At 45.9% G+C, this 18,993-nt stretch overlaps 1 protein-coding gene across 1 annotated transcript in view; it reads left to right on the top strand.

Moving 5' to 3' along the window:
• Positions 1-18,993, top strand: part of BTBD7 (BTB (POZ) domain containing 7) — a 68,495-nt gene that overhangs the window by 40,999 nt on the left and 8,503 nt on the right. The window contains exons 3-8 of the mRNA XM_015414739.1: positions 3,493-3,701; positions 8,159-8,234; positions 9,902-10,062; positions 10,380-10,523; positions 13,449-13,638; positions 16,820-16,998. Of these exons, the coding sequence (XP_015270225.1) occupies positions 3,493-3,701; positions 8,159-8,234; positions 9,902-10,062; positions 10,380-10,523; positions 13,449-13,638; positions 16,820-16,998 (959 nt within the window). The remainder of the gene's footprint in view (positions 1-3,492; positions 3,702-8,158; positions 8,235-9,901; positions 10,063-10,379; positions 10,524-13,448; positions 13,639-16,819; positions 16,999-18,993) is intronic.

The following is an 18,993-nucleotide window of genomic DNA, read 5'->3' as shown; positions in this document are numbered from 1 at the left end:
AGACCAAACGTTAGGTCTTTGCTAGCCACATCCCTTCTCAACGTCCTCTGTCATCTTTTCTACCCCTAAGGTCCAGCTTTCTATCAAACAATCCCTTTGTCTACTTTAAGATCTCTTGGACTGCAGCCAAAGAGATCCATACTTTGCTGGCTGGTTCTAGCAAGTGTGATTTAGTTAACACTCCTAGGTATTACTTTCTTCCCCTATCTTACATTGCATCAGGCAAGACTTCAGGAACAGGCAAGTATAAACCGATACCTACCTACCTCCAAGTAAATGAGAAACTATCTTTATCTTTCTGTAACTCTAAAGGAAACTTGATTGTATGCGAATGAGAGACTGATTTTGTGTGTATGTGATTTTGATATTGCTCAGTAAAAAGACAATTTGTTTTGGAAAAACACCAGTCTCGTCTCCATCACTGGTACTCTCTGGAGCTGGCAGAACCTCCGTAAACTTTGGTAAGGACTCATGTTAAATTTAGTTAGCCATCTGCTGTAAATAAACCGATTGGCGTAACACGCTGCCTGTCTGAGCAGACAATACTGACCTTGATAGACCAAGGATCTGATTCAGTATAAGGCAGCTTCATTTGTGTTCAGCTTCATGTGACAGAGGGTGACTGGCCCAAGTTCACCCAAGCAGGCTTCCATGGCTGGGGGGAGTGGATGTTGAACCTAGAGTCTCCTAGATCCTTGCCCAATACTCTAACCCCTACAGCCCATTTGCTTTACATACTGAACATCCCTGGCATCTCTAGTTAAAAAGACGAAGCAGTAGCTGATGTGAAAAACCTCCACCTGAGACCCTGTAAAGCAGTAATTCAGTATAAGGTAGTTTTTTGTGTATAAATCCCTGGCATTTCCAGCACAATAACATGTGTTGACTCTCACGTGGACAGCTCAGGCTAGCCTGATCTTAGCATATCCCAGAGGGTAAGCAGGGTCAGCCCTGGTTAGTACTTGGATGGGAGACCACCAAGGAAGTCCAGGGTCACTACACAGAGACAAGCAATGGCAAACCACCTCTGTTCATCTCTTGCCTTGAAAACCCTATTGGGTCACCCTAAGTGGGCCGTGACTTGCAGGTACTTCATGATTTCCTATTCGCTACTGACTCTGTACAAGCCAGCTTCATATGTTCCCAGTCAGCCAGATGTGAATTTTCAAAAAGCCTACAGAATAATGGACTTCTGCACGAGTGAGGGCAGGGGATTATAGACCATTCTGCATATGATATCAGATGCACTTGATCCTCCACTGTGTTAAAAACCCTGCTGTTGTCTGTCACATTTCTGTTTTGTGCAGAGGCTTAACTTGTCTAGAGCATAATCTCTGTGACAAGGAAAGAGGGAACTGACTCTGAAGCCTTCTGTGTTTATGAGCATCCACAGTTCTCTGTTCTCACTCATTCTAGCTGTAGCGCACTAGTTGAAGGCAGAGTTATGGAAGAGTCAGGTCACGCTTAGGCTTAGGATGACTTTAAAAAGCAGCCTGTTGTGTCAGTGATCCAAGTCACAAGTCTGTTTAAAGCAGACTTGATCGGCTAGGCTGAGAATGGAAGAGCGGCGTCTTTGGCTCTGTCAGGGGTTGCGACTAACATATAAATGGGCTTGTACGAAAGTTCTGAAAGCCAGACAGTTTTGCAAGTGTTGTTGGATACGTCTAATATTTACATTGCCTTTTTCGCTCCATATGGGTGTTCCGGAGTGTTTTGCTAAATAGCATGCCACCTGCTCAGAGTTATACCAGCCCAGGTGTGTGGTTTTTCCCCCACTCATAGATTAAACAAATGGAGAACCCGCAAGGAACAGCAGGAAATGGAAATCCTATCCCCCCCCCACACACACACACACCTTATACCCCTCTTCCCCAGTGTCCATGTGGTTGCTGTGGCAACCCAAAATAACACCCAAACTCTGGCAAGGGTGTTTTAAAAAAACCTCTGCAGTTCTTATTATTATGTTGCTCTGGGTTTATTTTTCTGCAAATGTGGGGGCTTCCCGCGGTTTGCAGAGCCCTAATGGGGTAGTCTTGACTGGCACCAGTGCGCAGATTTCACTGTCCACAAGGGGACCATCCAGCACTTGTAGAATTAGGTAGAGTAATTGCCTTCTCTTTGATAAAATGTTCTCTCTTTTCCAGTCTTTCTCTTTCCCCACAATTGGTATAACCCCAGCAGAGTATTTCTTTCTCTTTTTTTAGTAGTTTAGAGGCTGCTTTTCCAGTTGTGGTACCTTACTACTAATGTTATAGAAGCAAACACCACAGTTCAGCCCATTTATCTGAATCGTGCTGGGAAATCCAGAATACATAGATAGCCAATGTATAGAAATTACCAGGGGGTAAACTGTGGATTTTGAATACTTGTGTCCAAAATGTGCATGTAATTTTAAAAAGCTTACAAAATGTTTAAATTGTAACTGCTAAAATACAGCACTGCTGATCGTAATTGCATCTGACATAATTCCAAGAAGCCTTAATTGGAGCCGGGGTGGAGAAGAACATTTAAAACATGTTGAGGCATCATAGATATTTAAGATAATTGTAGCTCACTCTGTTGGCTAAATCTGAACCTAAAGCTCAGTGCAGAGCGTAATCTCATTAATACTACTGGTATGGCTCCTATTTGCAAGTACCGGGGCTGGTAATATATTAGATTTGTATTGGAAAATGTGGCACTTGGCATACCATGGAAGCCCTAGTGCAGTCTGATGGTAAGCTTAATTTATGCTGAACGATGGTTTTCGACGCTGAAGTGCAGGCTGTGGAAGGTCGGTAGTTCAGCAGTTCGAGACCCGAGTGTGCCGCATGACGGAGTGAGCTCCCGTCTCTAGTTCCAGCTCCTGCCAACCTAGCAGTTTGAAAGCAAGAAATTGCAAGTAGATAAATAGGTACCACTTCAGTGGGAAAGTAACAGCGTTCTATGCGCCTTGGTGTTTAGTCATGCCGGCCACATGACCACGGAAATGTCTTCGGACAGCGCTGGCTAGAGTCGGATTTGACTGGCTTTCGCGCAAGGGAACCTTTACTTTTACCTTTACAGAAGCTTTATAAATGGGAGGTTGTGGAACTTTAACACATCTGTGATAGCACACTTGAGGAGCCACAGCTCGGAATTAGAAATGTGGTCCAGGTTCAGACTGACAGCTTTGTTTAAAGGATGCTGGGTAGTACAGAGCTGAGAAGAGTCTTCTGCCATGGTGCTGGAGCACTGCTGCCAGCCAAGAGTTATACTACCAGGCTACATGGATCACCACTGACCTGCCTCCATTGCAGATGTAGCGGTGAATCATTTGCCACCATTTGGATCAAACCTGTGTGGTCTTGCGATTCAATTTTACAATCCATTCTCAGCGATATCAAATGACGTTTGGGTATTCGGTTGTCAGATCCATTTCTAATCTTCCGCGTAGATCTCTGCAAAACTCCGTGTTCTGCGTCGATTCCAGAAGAGCTGAACATTAATGAGTAGTGTTCTGCTTCTTTGTAGGTTGTGAGGATATTATTGCTGAGAGCATCTCTCTAGACACCTTAATTGCCATCCTCAAGTGGAGTTCTCAGCCATACGGCTCCAAGTGGGTACACCGCCAAGCACTCCATTTCCTCTGTGAGGAGTTTACCCAGGTCATGACCTCAGACGTCTTTTATGAGCTCTACAAAGATCACCTGCAAACTGCTATCCAGTCTGACTACTTACAGGTAATTTATCTTCCATCTCCTCCTTAGTCAAAATTGAGATGAATTGGTAATCACTGTCTCGTATGGAGCTGAAACATGCTGATTTTCAGATTTTCAGTGGAAAAGAAAAAAAATCTGCCAAAAGGAGGGTGTGTAGAATGGGCTCTTTCTCTTTTTCTTCTGGCGTATGTACACACAAACCTCAAGCAGAGGTAGTGATTAAGAAGAGTGTTCTGCTTTCTTGGCACATAACCCAACCCAAACTGGCAGTATAAACTATTTCTTGAGAGCCTAATAATAGTTTAGAAGTCGCTGCAAATTATTTTAAGTGAAACTTTTCTAGGTTTAATGTTTGCCTTGCCTGTTCAGAAGTTTTTGGAAATTATATAGTAGTTCTCATGCTAAAATCATGCATCATGGAAGAAAAGGTAAGTCTAGCTCATCATTTTAAATATATTTGTACCTGTTCTAGGATTTCAATAGATGCTGAAAACTCTCTTGTTGTTTGTCCTTACCTCACATCACAAAAAAACAGCTATGTATTTCCCAGTGTATCCTTGCATGTTTTTTGCCCTGGTTGGATGTACTGAGGGAACTGGGAACTTCATTCATACAGTTGGCTTATTTTACATTTAGGGGGATGTCAGAAGTAGGGATGGGCATGGACCGGACCACGGACTTGATTTTTCCACGGACTGGGGCTCAGTTTGTGGTCCATTAGCCCAGTGCATGCACCCGCAGACACGGACCACCCAGGACTGTCCCAGGAGGTCCATAGGTTCATGTGGGGCCAGGGCTTGCAAACACCCCACAGCACACAAGTGAAGGCTGAGCGATGACTTCACCCACTTCTGGGTGGGTGAACTCACAGCTCGGCCTTCATTTGTGCACTGCCCAGCTTTTCAAAAGCCATTTAAAATTTAAATGGCTTTTACAAAGGCTAAGCGGCAAGTTGCCGCTCAGCCTTCACTCACATACTGTGTGGCTTTGCAAAGGTCATTTAAATTTTAATTGGCTTTTGCAAAGAGGTCGAGGGGCAACTTTACCCACTTCTGGTTCACCTGGAAGTGATTAACAGATGGAATTCACTGCCACAGGAGGTGGTGGTGGCTACAAGCATGGACGGCTTCAAGAGGGAATTAGATAAACCTATGGAACAGAGCTCCATCAGTGGCTATTAGCCACAAGGTATAGATAGGAACTCTGAGTCTGGGGCAAGTGATGCTCTGTCTTCTTGGTGCTTGGAGGGGGGCCAACAGTGGGAGGGCTTCTAATGTCCTGGCCCCACTGGTGGACCTCCTGATGGCACCTGGTATTTTTGGCCACTGTGTGATACAGTGTTGGACTGGATGGGCCATTGGCCTGATCCAGCATTGGCTTCTCTTATGTTATGGTCTTACCGCTCGGGCATCACGGTCCAAATGGACCCGATCTGGTCCGTGAAACATGGTGGTTTGTGGTCTGGGGGTCCATGAACCCCACAGACCAAATGGACCAGGCGGACCACCATTTTTCTGGATCATGCCCATCCCTAGTCAGGAGACTTTAACTGGGCATTCTTCATTAGAAACTGAGGGTTGGATCCAACCAGTCATTTCTGCATGGGAGGGAGTCACTGGTTCCCCCTCCCATGACAGACTTCTAGATCCCCCCCCTCTATCCCCAAGGGTCCCCTAGCCCTCAGGAGCAGCATTTCAGGGGGTATTTGGGGCTGGGTGGGATGGTTAATCTTGCATGTGCCAGGCTGGATAGCGTTGGGAAATAGCATGAAAGATTCCAGTTGCTTCAGAGTACTTAGAGCCAGCATGTGGTGAAAGGAAGACCCCTTCCTCAAGTCTTCTTGTGCATGCTGAAGAACTAATGTAGGAATGGGTCGTTCCTTCTCTTTCTTGTGCTCAAGGCAGTATGAAGCAAAATGTGTCTGCCCCAATTTTTAATGTCCGTTTCTTTGTTTTGCTGCGCGTGATGAACTAAGGGAAAGGGAAAGGGTCTCTAGCTTTGCACTTGTTCACTAATGTGGACTTTGGGAAGTGGTGCTTTTATTTCTAAAAGCAGTCACATTTTGCATAACCCTGAATTCAGCTGAAGCTAACAAAATAGCTTAACCAGTCTTCCACTTATTGTGGAATCCAGCATGCTGCAGGGACGTCCTGTAAAGAAGGTTAAGGGTTGGTTTCCAAAACAGATTATCTTGTCCAAGGAGGTATCCTTCCTTGTATGTATACTAGTTTGTTAAAAAGGAAAATGTAAACCACGTAATCGTGGGTTATCTGGAGGAAATTCCCATGTGGCTTGCAAACTTGTCTTTGCCTAGAGAGAAAACCTTGTTGTGCAAATCAGCACTTGCGCAGTGGTTGTTCCAACTTCTCTGGATGTTTGTTCTCGTTTTGTTGATCTCTGCTTGGGGTCTGGCCTCGTGTCAGTTTTCCAGTCATGAAAACCCATCACTCTGTAGACCTGGTCTTGGTTCCCAAGCCCAGCACTGCTCTCAAAAGGAAACAAACAGCACCCCCGCACGCACGCACGCACACACATCCTGCTGTGCCCTCTAAAATTCTAAAAAGGCAGAAGAGCCCTGGGAAATACTATGGAGGTAATGATTCTGCTGGTGGATAGGGGGAATCACTGACAATTGCTCTTGCTTTTACACACTAAGTACTGGTTATTCATGAAAAGTAGAGGGTATCTGTGCTGCATTCCTTTTCCTGTTGCCACTTCCTGTATTCCCAAATAACCTGCAGTTGTGAGCCAGAGGATCCTTCGGATGTGGTGTAAGGGGTTGCAGCTAAGTAGATAAATGAGCAGAAATCCCACCCCCCAAAAAAGTCTTTTGCAGCTGGAATAAGAGCTCATTAGAGGCTTGATTGTGGGGACTGATATTTTGCTGATACCCTTCTTGTACCAGCTCCCTAACTGCATCTCACACCATTCTTGGGTGTTCCCCTCTTTTAGAAGTGATTTTTGGGAGATGAGATGCAGGAAGCCAAGATGGGCAAATGCACAGGTTTGCTTCTACAACTTCACTCCACAATGGCTTAGGTTCCAACCCAGTTTGTGCCACCTAGGTCTCCTTTTCTCTTTCAGACTTTCATGACTGTTCTCCCCCCCTCCCAATAATCACTAAATACTGTACCTTTTTTAGAAAAGAAAGAAAATATAAATACTAGATAGTTTATAGATTCAGGTGGGTAGCTGTGTTGGTCTGAAGAACTAGAACAAAGTTTGAGTCCAGTGGCACCTTTAAGACCAACAAGGTTTTATTCACGGTATAAACTTTTGTGTGTAAGTACACTTCCTCAGATACAGTGAAGCAGAGGTTCCTCAACCATTACATATATGAAGGGGGGTTGATTGTCAGGAAGAGCCAGTTAGAGTCAAGATGCATAAGTACCAGGTGATTATAGCTGAGAATGGCAGTAAATTAACATACAGATACAAGAGTTAACAAACAGATGTGAGAATGAAGTATGAGTTCAGTAACATCTTCAGGACAAACAAAGTAGAATTCTGGGTATAAGCAAGAACTGAGAGACTTAGCAAGTTTACATGTACATACCTTCAGATTCACTGAAACAGATTTCCTCCAACATTACATATGGGGGTGTACTTGCCGGGAAGAGCTGATTAGAGTCAAGATGCAACAAATACAGCTAAGATTGGAATAGCACATTAGGTAAGATCTGTAAATAGCAGCAAATTGGCATAAAGATAATAAAGGAGTTAACAACAGATGTGAGAACTAAGTTGGAGTCACATGGTACCTATAAGACTAATATAGTTTGATTTGTGGGTATAAGTGAGAACTGAGTGACTTACCATGTGTAGTGAGATGAGAAGCTGGTATCTCTGTTAAGCACTGGAGGTTCTATTGAGTTGATGGAGATCTGTCTGGATCACATCAGCTAATGGGACCAGCAGTTGGAATCTAGAATCCCCTTCTTTTAGGGGAAGTATTACAAACTGAATGGATCAGGTCAACATTTCTATGGGAAGAATGCAGTCAAGTGTTCAAGAATGAAAAATTTCCTAGTTGCATCTTAAAAAGTTATTGCAGTGCTTGTATAATTAATTGTTCCTGACAGCATTGTTCTGTATTACTAAAGCACCTGAACATTTAGATGTATGTAATAAATTGTGTAAAAACGATGCACCGATTAGATTGGGTTGAAAGATGGCTGGGAGAGACCAACAGCTTATGTACACACATCATGGGAAATAGACTGCTGTGCTTTAGGGATGTCCTTTCAGGGAAACTGTGATAGGATTAGACATCTTGAGACTTCCTGCTAGTTTTTCCAGGCTTCAGAAAGTCTGAGATGCTGTGAGCAAGAGTAGTACATTAAATGCTGTTTGCACTGGGGAAACTTAATTGACTGTAACTTAGTGTTGGTCTGAGAACTGTGTGTGTGCTTGGTGATTACTGTGCATTGCCCTGAACTGAGCATGCTCAATCATTGGCTTGCATGCTTCTCCGATAGGCAAGTGAGCAAGATGTCCTGAAGTACCTTATTAAATGGGGAGAGCATCAGTTGATGAAAAGAATAGCAGACAGAGGTAAGTGCTTCTTAACAAGCATGTCTAATTTAATCTTCAGTGAATAAACTGCTACTCTTTAAAAAGTTTGAACTGGATCCTCCACTGTGAATTCATGTCCTTCGTAGCAAGCTGCCTTCCACATATCACCGAGCTCAGTATTGTTGGTTTTGTGTCTGGCAGAGTCACGGTCGAAGGTCTTTTCTAGCTCTTATTCCCTATACTGCTTTTTTAAAAGGACACCGGAGATGCCAGGGATTGATTTTGAGACCTAGTGCTCTGCCACTAAGCTGTGGTCCCAGTGTACTGAATGGGAGTTGCACTAGCTGTTCTTTTTAGTATCTCTTCATTTAAGCAGATGTTACTGTTGGGTTGTGTATTAGCCCTGTATGTGTTCCTATCCCTCTTGAATCCTGGGCATCCAAACTTGTCCTCTGATTTGGCAATTCCTTGTAGAAATGAGAGCACCAGTGTTCACACAGGGCTTCTCTGCTCATAAGAACTGCTCAGTTCACTTTCACCAATGTCAATGCTTGCCCTGACCTGGATAGCCCAGGCAAGCCCAATCTCATCAGCTCTCGGAAGCTAAGCAGGGCTGACCCTGGCAAGTACTTGAATGGGAGACCTCCAAGGAACACCAGGGCTGGGATACAGAGGCAGGCAATAGCAAGCCACCTCTCTGAAATGTCCAAACCCCACTAGGGGTCACCAGAAGTCAGCCATAACTTCCAGGCATACACACACACACATACAATAATCACAAAAAAAGGTCAGTGCTCAGTGCCCTCAGAGAGGGACGTTACGGAAGCTTCCTGTCTGCTTCACCAAAGTTAATGGGGAAGTCTATTTTAATAGTGTGTCCCTAAGACTGGAAGACCCTGATGCTGGGAATGATTGAAAGCAAAAGAAGAAGGGGACAGCAAAGGATGAGATGATTAGACAGGGTTATCGATGCAACGAACATGAAATTGAGCAAACTCTGGAGGACAGTGGAAGACAGGAGGGCCTGGCATGATGTGGTCCATGGGGTTGCAAAGAGTCGGACTCAACTGTGCAACTGAACAAAAAAGACTGGGAATATACCTCACGTTCAGAAAGGCTTGTGTTTCAGAGTGATTGATTGAGTCACTAGAAGCATCTGGATGAACATAACACCTACCAAAGCTTTAACAAGCTGCTAAATATGCTTAACATGAGTTGCGGCTTTTGCGTTTGAATGTTCAGCTGGGGACACCCAGGCAGTTGTTGATGATCGTGTGTGCCATGTAACATAATATTGAAATGCAACCCACATGCATGACTGGTGCCGTGTAGAGCACATTGTTGACATGTTTGAGCCCCAAGTGACCCCTTGACCACACCAATGTTCACTAAGCCTGCAGTAGTTATTCCATCCTAGAAAACCATATTTCCTTTTAAGGAGATGCTGGACAAGAAAGTCCCACAGGCAGCCTAGATCACAGGCTTTCCTTGCTGTTTCAGGGATGTGACAGATAAATAGATTTGGGATAGGTGCCTTTCTGTGAAATGTGGGTGTTGGCTTTTTTAAACATGGGTGTACAAGCTAGCTTTACAGTAATAGTACCTAACGTCTCTTAATGGCTTCTCTCCCTTGCTGTAGCAGAAATGGGGAATTGTTGATGTTATCACTAATAAGCATGGATGAAATCAATTGTTTCTCTTGACAGAGCCTAACTTGCTGAGTGGCACAGCTCACAGTGTGAACAAGCGAGGCGTGAAGAGGCGAGATCTTGATATCGAAGAGCTCAAAGAGATTCTGTCTCCTCTCCTGCCCTTTGTCCGCATTGAACACATTTTGCCCATGAACAGTGAAGTGCTCACAGATTCCGTAAGTCTCTCCCTGAGTTTACTCAGAACGTCACATGTCTTTACCTTTAAAAAAAAACGCATAAAGATCCTGTCTGTGGTAACATCGGGAATCTCCTGTTCATGTTTGAAGTTGCTAACAGCTGGTTTGTATTCCAAATCAAATGCAGGTGTCAAAAGCCGGTCTAGGTACTGGCAATGGGGATTGGGCTGCACCGCTTTGCCTCGCGGCGAGTTTACAGTCCGCTTGCCTACCTCGGCCGAAAATAGCCCGAGGAAGGCTTGTGCCCGTCATTACGCAGAAGTGTTCAGAAAGGTTCTCCTTTTCTCCCCTCACAGATGAAGAGAGGCCTCATCAGCACTCCTCCTTCGGACATGCTGCCGACAGCTGAGGGTGGCAAGTCGAACGCATGGCTGCGGCAAAAGAATGCAGGGATCTACGTGAGGCCGAGGCTCTTCTCGCCCTACGTGGAGGAAGCCAAGGTAATGGGGAGGACTTTGTCCTCGTGTTGATGAATGTGGTGCTTGCGAAGGAACTCTCTTTTCAGATGGGTGTTCTAAAGAGTGAAACCGTTTTCAGCTCTGCATGGTGTCAAGATCTGGGTTAAACATTATCCGGATAAGAACAGTCTGAAAGCAGTGAGCTTTCCCCTCTTTCTCCCACTTACTTGTGGACGTAACACAGAGAATGGACCCCTGACCAGGACAGCCCCGACTTGCCAGATCTCACAAGCTAAGCAGGGCCGGCCCCAGTCACTCTTTGAATGGGAGAATAATGTATCTTAAATGGAGAACTATCTTCAGATAGATTTTGCCTCAAAAAGCATTTTATTTTTTAAAAAATCCAGTTTATTTTTTTTAAATCTGATTTAAATAAAAGAAATCATTTAAAAATTTTTTTAAAAAATCATTGATTTTTGCCCACCCTGGAGAAAAGCAAGGAAATCCAGATCACAGAGCAGAGGCAGGCAGTGGCAAACCCACCTCTGAATGTCTCTTGCCTTGGAAAACCCTGTAGGGTCACCGTTAAGTCAGCTGCGACTTGGTGGCCAAAAAAATAGAGAATGTGCATCTGGCCAAACACAGCAAACCAAAAGCTCAGGAGCTGTAACAGGAATTGGCAACCTTTTTGACCCGAGGGCCTGAAAAGCGGGAAAGTCTTCCTGTGAAGATGTTGGGAGCCTCAGCAAACCGAAGCTCTGTGTTTGTTTGTGTGTGTCTGTCCGTGCGTGCGTGCGTGCACATTTCAAATGACCAAAGACTCTCGGAGCAAGCCAAGCTTGAGTGACCCTGCCAGTATCTCGGGCTTGTCTCATGCCTAGCAGGCCTCTGCAAGAGTCTGGGAAGCCATGACAGGTCTAAGCTGTGGCCATCCCCTTCTCCCATTCCGCCAACCCCAGCAGCATTGCCCATGTCTCTTGGGCTTACCTTGGCTGCTTGACTGGAGATCCAGCACTGTGTGCTGAGCACCGTGGTCTGGTGTGGTCACTGTTTTGCACGCATGATGGACGTTGCCCGCCCCTGCTCTGTAACTCATTGGTATGTCTGTGCTGATGTTCCCAGCAGAAGAGAGCCTTAGCTCTGCCTTCTGTGTGTCTGTGAGGCTGCCTCTTGTACACCCAAATGAAGGGCTTATTTGCTCTTCCCTCTCCTCTTCTGTCTTCCTTGGCTCTTCTTTTCCCCTCCCCAAAACTCTGCTGTGTCTTCCAACAAAGGGCTGACTGCCTTGGCTCCTGTTGTTTGCAAAGAAGCCTTAGCCAGAAAAGCAAACCTGGAATTAACAGTGGGGCTACATACTCTGCAAGCACAGCTTCCTCTGTGTAGAGAAGATGAAGCTACACACGCTTTCCTTTTCCCTCTGAGAGTCTGTTCATAAGGACAGGCTAAATGGGATTTAACATGCGGGCCAGCATCTAGCATACATCTTGTCCTTCTTACCCGAACAGATATTAAACTGTCTTTAAAAAAAAAAAATTCTACAGCATTCAGCAGTTTCTGGCTTGGATCCTGCAAATGAGTCCCATGCACCTGAGGCAGTCTGTGTGGCAGAGAAGGCTCCCTCTTCTGCTAAACATTCCCCTTTCTGCAAGGTCAATGCTCTGCTTAGACTGGGATAACTCTGCATAGGATTGTCAATGAGCTTCATGACGAGGGAGTTGAATCGGAGTCTCCCTTGCTTTCTGCAAGGTCAATGCTCTGTAAGGGCCATTACAAAGCCCTGTCCAAACAGGAAGTTCTGTGGAAGAGGCTTTGGCCCTTGCACAAACAGGAGGTTCTCGGGTTGAGGCTGTGGCCCTTGCACAAACAGGAGGTTCTGGGGTAGAGGCTTTGGCCCTTGCACAAACAGGAGGTTCTGGGGTTGAGGCTGTGGCCCTTGCACAAACAGGAGGTCCTGGGGTAGAGGCTATCTAGGGCTCACGGAACTCGTTCTGAAAGCCTGCCAACTTAAGATTTCAGGTATATACAGGTGGCCCTCCAGGAGCATACTGTCATGGTACCAAGGCATGATAGTTCTAGAGAATTGAAGTGGACGTTTTAAAGCATTTTTAACATGTGCAGAATTAGTGGATCGGACATTACACCATGATCTGGCTATGAGTAGGACCAAGGAGGAAGGTGTCAGAATAGTAGTTTGTATCCCTGTCTCCTCATATTTCTATCCTGCCCTCCCTCCAAGGAGCTCAGGACAGCATACATACGTCTCTCCTCCTCCAGTTTATTCAAACAACAGCCCTGTGAATGAGTTAGGCTGAGAGAAAGGAACGAGCCTAAGGTTACTTACATGGCAGTCCTGTGCAGAGTAACTCCAGGGTAAGCCCATTGAAATTAATAGTAGTAGAAGAAGAAGAGGAGGAGGATGAATTTATACCCCACCCTTCACTACTCAAAGGAGTCTCAGAATGGCTTACAATCTCCTTTCCCTTCCCCTCCCCACAACAGACACCCTGTGAGGTGGGCGGGGCTGAGAGAGCTTTTATTAAAGAACTGCCCTTGAGAGAGCAGCTCTAAGAGAACTTATAACTGGCTCAAGGTCACACCAGCAGCTGCATGTGGAGGAGTGGGGAATCAAACCTGGTTCTCTGAGATTAGAGTCCGCGCTCCTAACCACTACACCAAATATTAGGTAACTCTGCATGCAGTTGCCCACAAGCTTCATGTCGAGGGATTTGAGTCTGAGTCTCCCAGTTCTTAGTCTGGCTCCCTTTAAATTATGAAGGTTGATTGAAGAAGAAGAAGAAGAATGCTTTAAAAAAAGATGTTAACAGGTTTTGATAGTATAATCTGGTGGCGGCAGGCTTCTAATAGTTCTTCTTGATTCTAGGGAAAAAGAGAGTGCACCTGTGATGTTGGTGACCCGGTGTCAGCAAGCGTTTAGTAATTTCTCTTTGTGTTAACGTATTGTTTCAGTCGGTTCTAGATGAGATGATGGTGGAACAGACAGACCTGGTTCGTTTACGGATGGTTAGAATGTCCAATGTTCCAGACACCCTCTACATGGTAAATAATGCAGTTCCGCAGTGTTGTCACATGATAAGTCACCAGCAAATAAGCAGTAGCCAATCCAGCCCTCCTTCAGTTGTAGCCAATGAAACCCCAGGTAAGTGTATAAGCTTCCTGCACAGTGAATTGCTTTCCCTTCACAGTCTTAAAATATGTTCTTTGCAAGAATCTTGGCATCTGTTTGACTGCAGCTTCATTATACTGAGCAGGGTGGTCTCCTGTATCTGCTGCAGCATCCTGGAAATCTGAATTTCTCTAAATAAAATCTCTAGCCCTTGTGAGTTCAAAGAATGAAGCAGAGCTTCGCTGACTGTTTGTAATGTAGTCTTAAGAGAGGCCGGCAAGCAGGGCCAGGCTCCCTAGCATGCAATCTAACCCTAATTTTATTTCTCATATTTATAAGAAAACATTTCCATTTCATGTTTGGTTAAGATAAGGAGGGGATTGAAAAGATGTGTTGCATGTAATCCTTTGTGTGTCCTGGTATCTAAACGTCCTTTAAAAAATAAGCAAGCTCACAGTTGCATAAAATGCATATTTCTAGTTCCTTTTATAAAAAAATTGGTCACAGCTGATTCTTTTCCTATTGAAGAGAGTGTGGATTTTGGAACAAGATCATTGTAGAATCTTTAAAAAGAATACTGTAACATCCTGCAGCAGCTTCCTTTCATCACAATGCTGCCAAAATAAAAGGGTGCGAGAGTTTAGCAGAAATGAAAGCAAAGGTCCCCACACGCCTGGAGTTCTGCAGAAAACTTCACGGCACTGATGAAGAAATGATGCTGTCCATTTCTGGATGTTAGAAAGAGCACTTGTTTAAAAGCCGTCAGACTCCTGTGCAGGGACAGCAGATGGCTTTGACAGAGACGGATCCTTTCTGCATCGTCCTTCCCCCAGAGGCCTCCTGCAAGTGCCAGAAAGGCTGTGTTGAGAGTTGAGAGAGCTGTGTGGAGTAGGAGCTGTGTAAAGACAGGGAGATGCAGTGCAGAAAAAGGAATAATAATAATCACCACCCCTGCCTCAGCGGAGCCTCTGCCTCCAGTGGAAAACGTCTTGCTTGGGTGGGAAGGAAGGAAAACACCTGTTGAATGGAAGGCGTTTTCAGTCACAGATCTTCCCTTCAGTTCCTGTGCCCTCTGAAAATCCCACTGCCAGGAGCTGGGAAACTCTACTGGACAAGGTGTTATATGGGGCAGGGCTGCAGAAAGAAGAGCTGGGAAACAGACAAAAAACATAGCTGGTGTCAAAACTTGGGAACTCCTTCCCCAGGGAGATGCATCGGTCTTTCGCTGTCAGTGTCTTCCACCAGCAGGTGAAGACTTCCCTGTTTCATTTGGCATATCCCCAATAACAGTCTTTGGCCACCCCTGGTTTTGGTGTTGTATGTTTATGTGCTTGTTTTTATTGAATTGTTTTGTATGTTATTTTAAATGCTGTTTTAGTGTTCATGTTCACCACCTTGGGGACCCTAATGGGGGTAGAACAGCAGTATAAAAATGGGTTAATTAAATAATAAGTAAAACACACATCCCTCAGTCTCGGGCAGATGAGTTTGGGGGACTCCTTTCTATTGCAGGCGTTTGGATCCGACTTTTAAAATCGGAGCCCCGGGCAGGAAAAGAAGTCAGGCTGATTTTCTCCAGTTTGGTTGGTGGGTAAAGCTCAGTGTTTCCAGCAACACCAGAACTTCATAGGCCTTCATTTGAAGCTGAAATAGAGCAAGTCACCAAATAATGAAACAGAACGTTAGGTGACCGCTTCCCTTATTTCCCAAGCTTTAATGAACTGTCAGGCTGGACCAGTTCCAGGGAAACAAACCCTTGATTTTTGCTGCTCGCACTCAAGGAGTTGTTTCCCTCTCTACTAATATTGAGAGCTTGCGTGGTATTGCGCATGCAGGTGTTAGATATTCTTCTAGCCCCTCAGGACTGCACTTCTGCCAAGAAAGGAGACGGTTTTTGCCAGCTCTGAAGAACGCCGGGAGGCTGCTTTCTACAGCACATTATACCTTTTGGCTCAGAGAGGTGATTGGAGTTGTACTATACATAACAAACAGATTGTCTCAAGGGTTTGCCCTTGTGCTGGAGTCTGTTTCGAAAGTGCAGACAGCACAATAGGATGGATGGCTTGAAAAAAACGAATAAAATTCTCCACGTGTTCCCTTAGTTTAACTTAAACTGACTTCCAGACATCACAGGGATCTCTGAGCAAGTTCCCGCAGCTAAATTCCTTGGGAAACCTGGCTGAGACACGGGATGTGCAGTTGAGAAGTTCTAAGCATGACAGCCTATCTCTGACAAACACTGGGAGCAAACTTGCCAAGCGATAAAGGATTATGTTAGTTTCTTGGTAATAATCAGCTCAGGGTCTGCCGTATAATAGGCCCTTTAAGAATGTTATTCCTCCCCCACCCAGATGAGCTGTGTAGCTGTAAGCCAGCATGTGTGGTAGTCCAGTCATTGTTTAGATGCAATCTGTTTGCTCCTTCTCTAAAGGAGACTTGGCGTTTAAAGAGAAGGGGAGGGTGGAAGATACTGTAAGCCTCTGGTTCCAGTTGGGGATCACTCTAGGTGATCGTAGCGACTGTCCAATGTCACCTTTGTGACCCTGAGACTGGGCTTTTGTAAAACACCCCTATGGGCAGATAAATGCCTGGAGATTTCAGCCTCTATTCCAAGAGCACCTCAGGGATCCCACAATCTGATCTGGCTTCCCATTCTCTTTTGAGCCTGCAAAGCCTAGAGGTTACCATCTCCTCTGGGATTCATAAGTAAGAGTCTGCCTTCCTCAGGCACTGAAAGGGGTCTGAAAGTTTGATCCTTTAGCCTTCTTTTCCCTGGTGTCAGTAGCGCATTGTCTTGAGAGAGGAAATTAAGTTTGGGTCCTTCTGCCCTGCTTCATGTCTGCAGGGCCCAGAGCATTTCCTCATTACTGTGCCTGCTCTCCCAGACTTGGGCTCTTGCAGCAAGGCTGGTCTGGCATTAAGGAATGTGGGGGGGGGGGAATCCAAACTCAGGTCTTTGGGGACTTGGATTCTCTTGGCCCCTGGCATCATTGCATGAGCACGGGGAATAGCATTTCCTCATTACTGTGCCTGCTCTCCCAGACTTGGGCTCTTGCAGCAAGGCTGGTCTGGCATTAAGGAATGTAGAAAAAAAAATCCAAACTCAAGTCTTTGGGGACTTGGATTCTCTGGGCCCTTGGCATCATTGCATGAGCATGGGGAATGAATATTTTAACATGGGTTGTTCTCTGTTCTGTATATTTCGTTTCTCCAGTTCCTCGTCTCCCGGTTGTTAAAGAAATGGTCAAAAGACTGCAGGAACTCCGCCATACAGAACAGGTGCAGAGGGCTTACGCTCTTAACTGTGGAGAAGGAGCCACGGTCAGTTACGAGATTCAGATCCGTGTCTTGAGAGAGTTTGGGCTTTCCGATTCTGCTGCTGAGCTCTTGCAGGTATGGGACCCTGTGAAGCCGGCTGCCAGTACTTACCTCTCCCCAAACCGACTGCCTCTTATTTGATTCCCCCCCCAAACATAATTGGAAATGGGATTGTGTGTCCTCATCTTTGATGGTAATGCAGAATACTGCTAGAGTGAGTAAGTGCCAGCGGAAGCATTGGAGGACCATTACAGCAGTCTTCTACTCAGCCAAGGCAAGCCAGGGGTCTGTAGTAAGAGACATACTTTGTTAGATTTTTTTGAAAGTAACTGGAGTGCAGGAATTTCCCCCCCACTACAGCTTTACACTGTTTGATCCTGAACGCTCCCAGCAAGTTAAACTATGGAAGTAAGCCCACCTGAACGCTCCCAGCAAGTTAAACTATGGAGTGAGCCCCCCCCCCCTAATATACAAGTAAAGAATAATATATAACGTATGGGAGGGGCCGTGCTTTCTTTGCAGAGGGCCCCAGGTTCAGTCCCCGGCATCTCCGGTAGTTAATGATGCGAAAGCCCTCCTCTTATGACCCTGAATAGCCACGGCCAGTCAGAGTAGGCAGAACTGGCCTTGATAGACCCGTGGTCTGACTTGGCATAGCACAGCTTCGTGCGTTCATAGCCAGCTTCTAAAACTTTTTAACTGGAGGCCCATGTGAGCAAATCATGCATAAGCATCCTCCTAACTATGCCCCTCCCCAGTAGCTGCTCCATATTCTTCCAACAGCTTTTATGATTATTTTAAAGAGCCTCATCAATGTGCATGGCTCTTTCAGAATTCAATATGAGAGGTCCCTGCTCCAAAGAACTTACAGTCTAACAGTGCCATCCTAGTTCTACATCCTTCTAAGCCCCCCCTTCTCTGTCAAAGTTCCCTCCTGTCTTTCTGCACCCACCCCTTATCTGTCAGTCTTCCCTTACCTCCCCTTCTCCTCTCATCCCTTCTACGTTAGCTTTCCTCCCTACCCCCTTCTCTAGGAATTCTTTCTCACCTCCTTTCTCCATTCACCTCTTGTATGTCTCACCCCTCTCTTACCCCAGCCCTCTTGTATGTCTCACCCTTCTCTTACCCCAGTCCTCTTTCCCCCACCCTTTCTCAGTCTGCTCCCCTATTTCTCTCCCCCCCCACACACAATCTCCCCCTCTTCTCCCCATGTCCCTCCTTTGTGCCTCCCTTTCTGTAGCTTCCTCATTTTTCTGGCAGTGGGGAGGCCGCTTGCCTGGGAGGGATCTGGCGGTGGCGGTCCCTGCCCCGTGGCTCCAGGGCTGCCTTGCTGGTGGTGGGGAGGCAGCTGCTTGGGAAGGACCCGGCAACGTCTGCGTCCCCTGCCCCGTTACTTCAAGGCTGTATGGCTGGCTGCAGGGAGGCCGCTCACCTGGGAAGGACCCAGTGGCAGCCCATGACCCGCAGCTTCAGGGCCGTCTTGCTGGCTGTGGGGAGGCCAGCCACCGAGCAAAGCTCCATGTCCAGCGCGAGGAACCACGAGTCCAGACTGTGCAAGCGCAGAAAACGCGTTGTTTGTTTTTAAATTTGGGGGGGCTAACCCCCCCCCCCCCCGTGTATTCCAAATGTGCAGAAAACCCTCTTTAGCGTCCAGGTGCCCTTGTTCTGCGGAAATAGGTATCCGCACGCAGAGAGACCCTTGGCTATTAGATATTATAGACAAGTGGAGACCCGCAAGAAACTTGCAGGATGGTTATCTCATTCATCACACCTTTGCTTCCTCTCCTCACCCCCTACCTCTCCCACACTATTTCTCCCCTCTGCCCCCCTTTTCTTACTCTCTATTTCTCCTCCATGCATGTGACTTCCTCTCTCTTTCTGACCTGTCATCTTTCTCTTTGTTTTTCTGCCTCCCCACTTCATCACTCTTTCTCTCTCTTTCTGCCCCCACCCCATTTTACTCTCTATTTCTCCTCCATGCATGTGACTTCCTCTCTCTTTCTGACCTGTCATCTTTCTCTTTGTTTTTCTGCCTCCCCACTTCATCACTCTTTCTCTCTCTTTCTACCC

Source organism: Gekko japonicus, unplaced genomic scaffold (assembly GCF_001447785.1).
Source record: "Gekko japonicus isolate JY-2015 unplaced genomic scaffold, Gekko_japonicus_V1.1 scaffold1518, whole genome shotgun sequence".
Lineage (NCBI taxonomy): Eukaryota > Metazoa > Chordata > Lepidosauria > Squamata > Gekkonidae > Gekko > Gekko japonicus.
The sequence above is the reverse complement of the archived record's forward strand: the minus strand, read 5'-3'. Positions and strand labels throughout refer to the sequence as shown.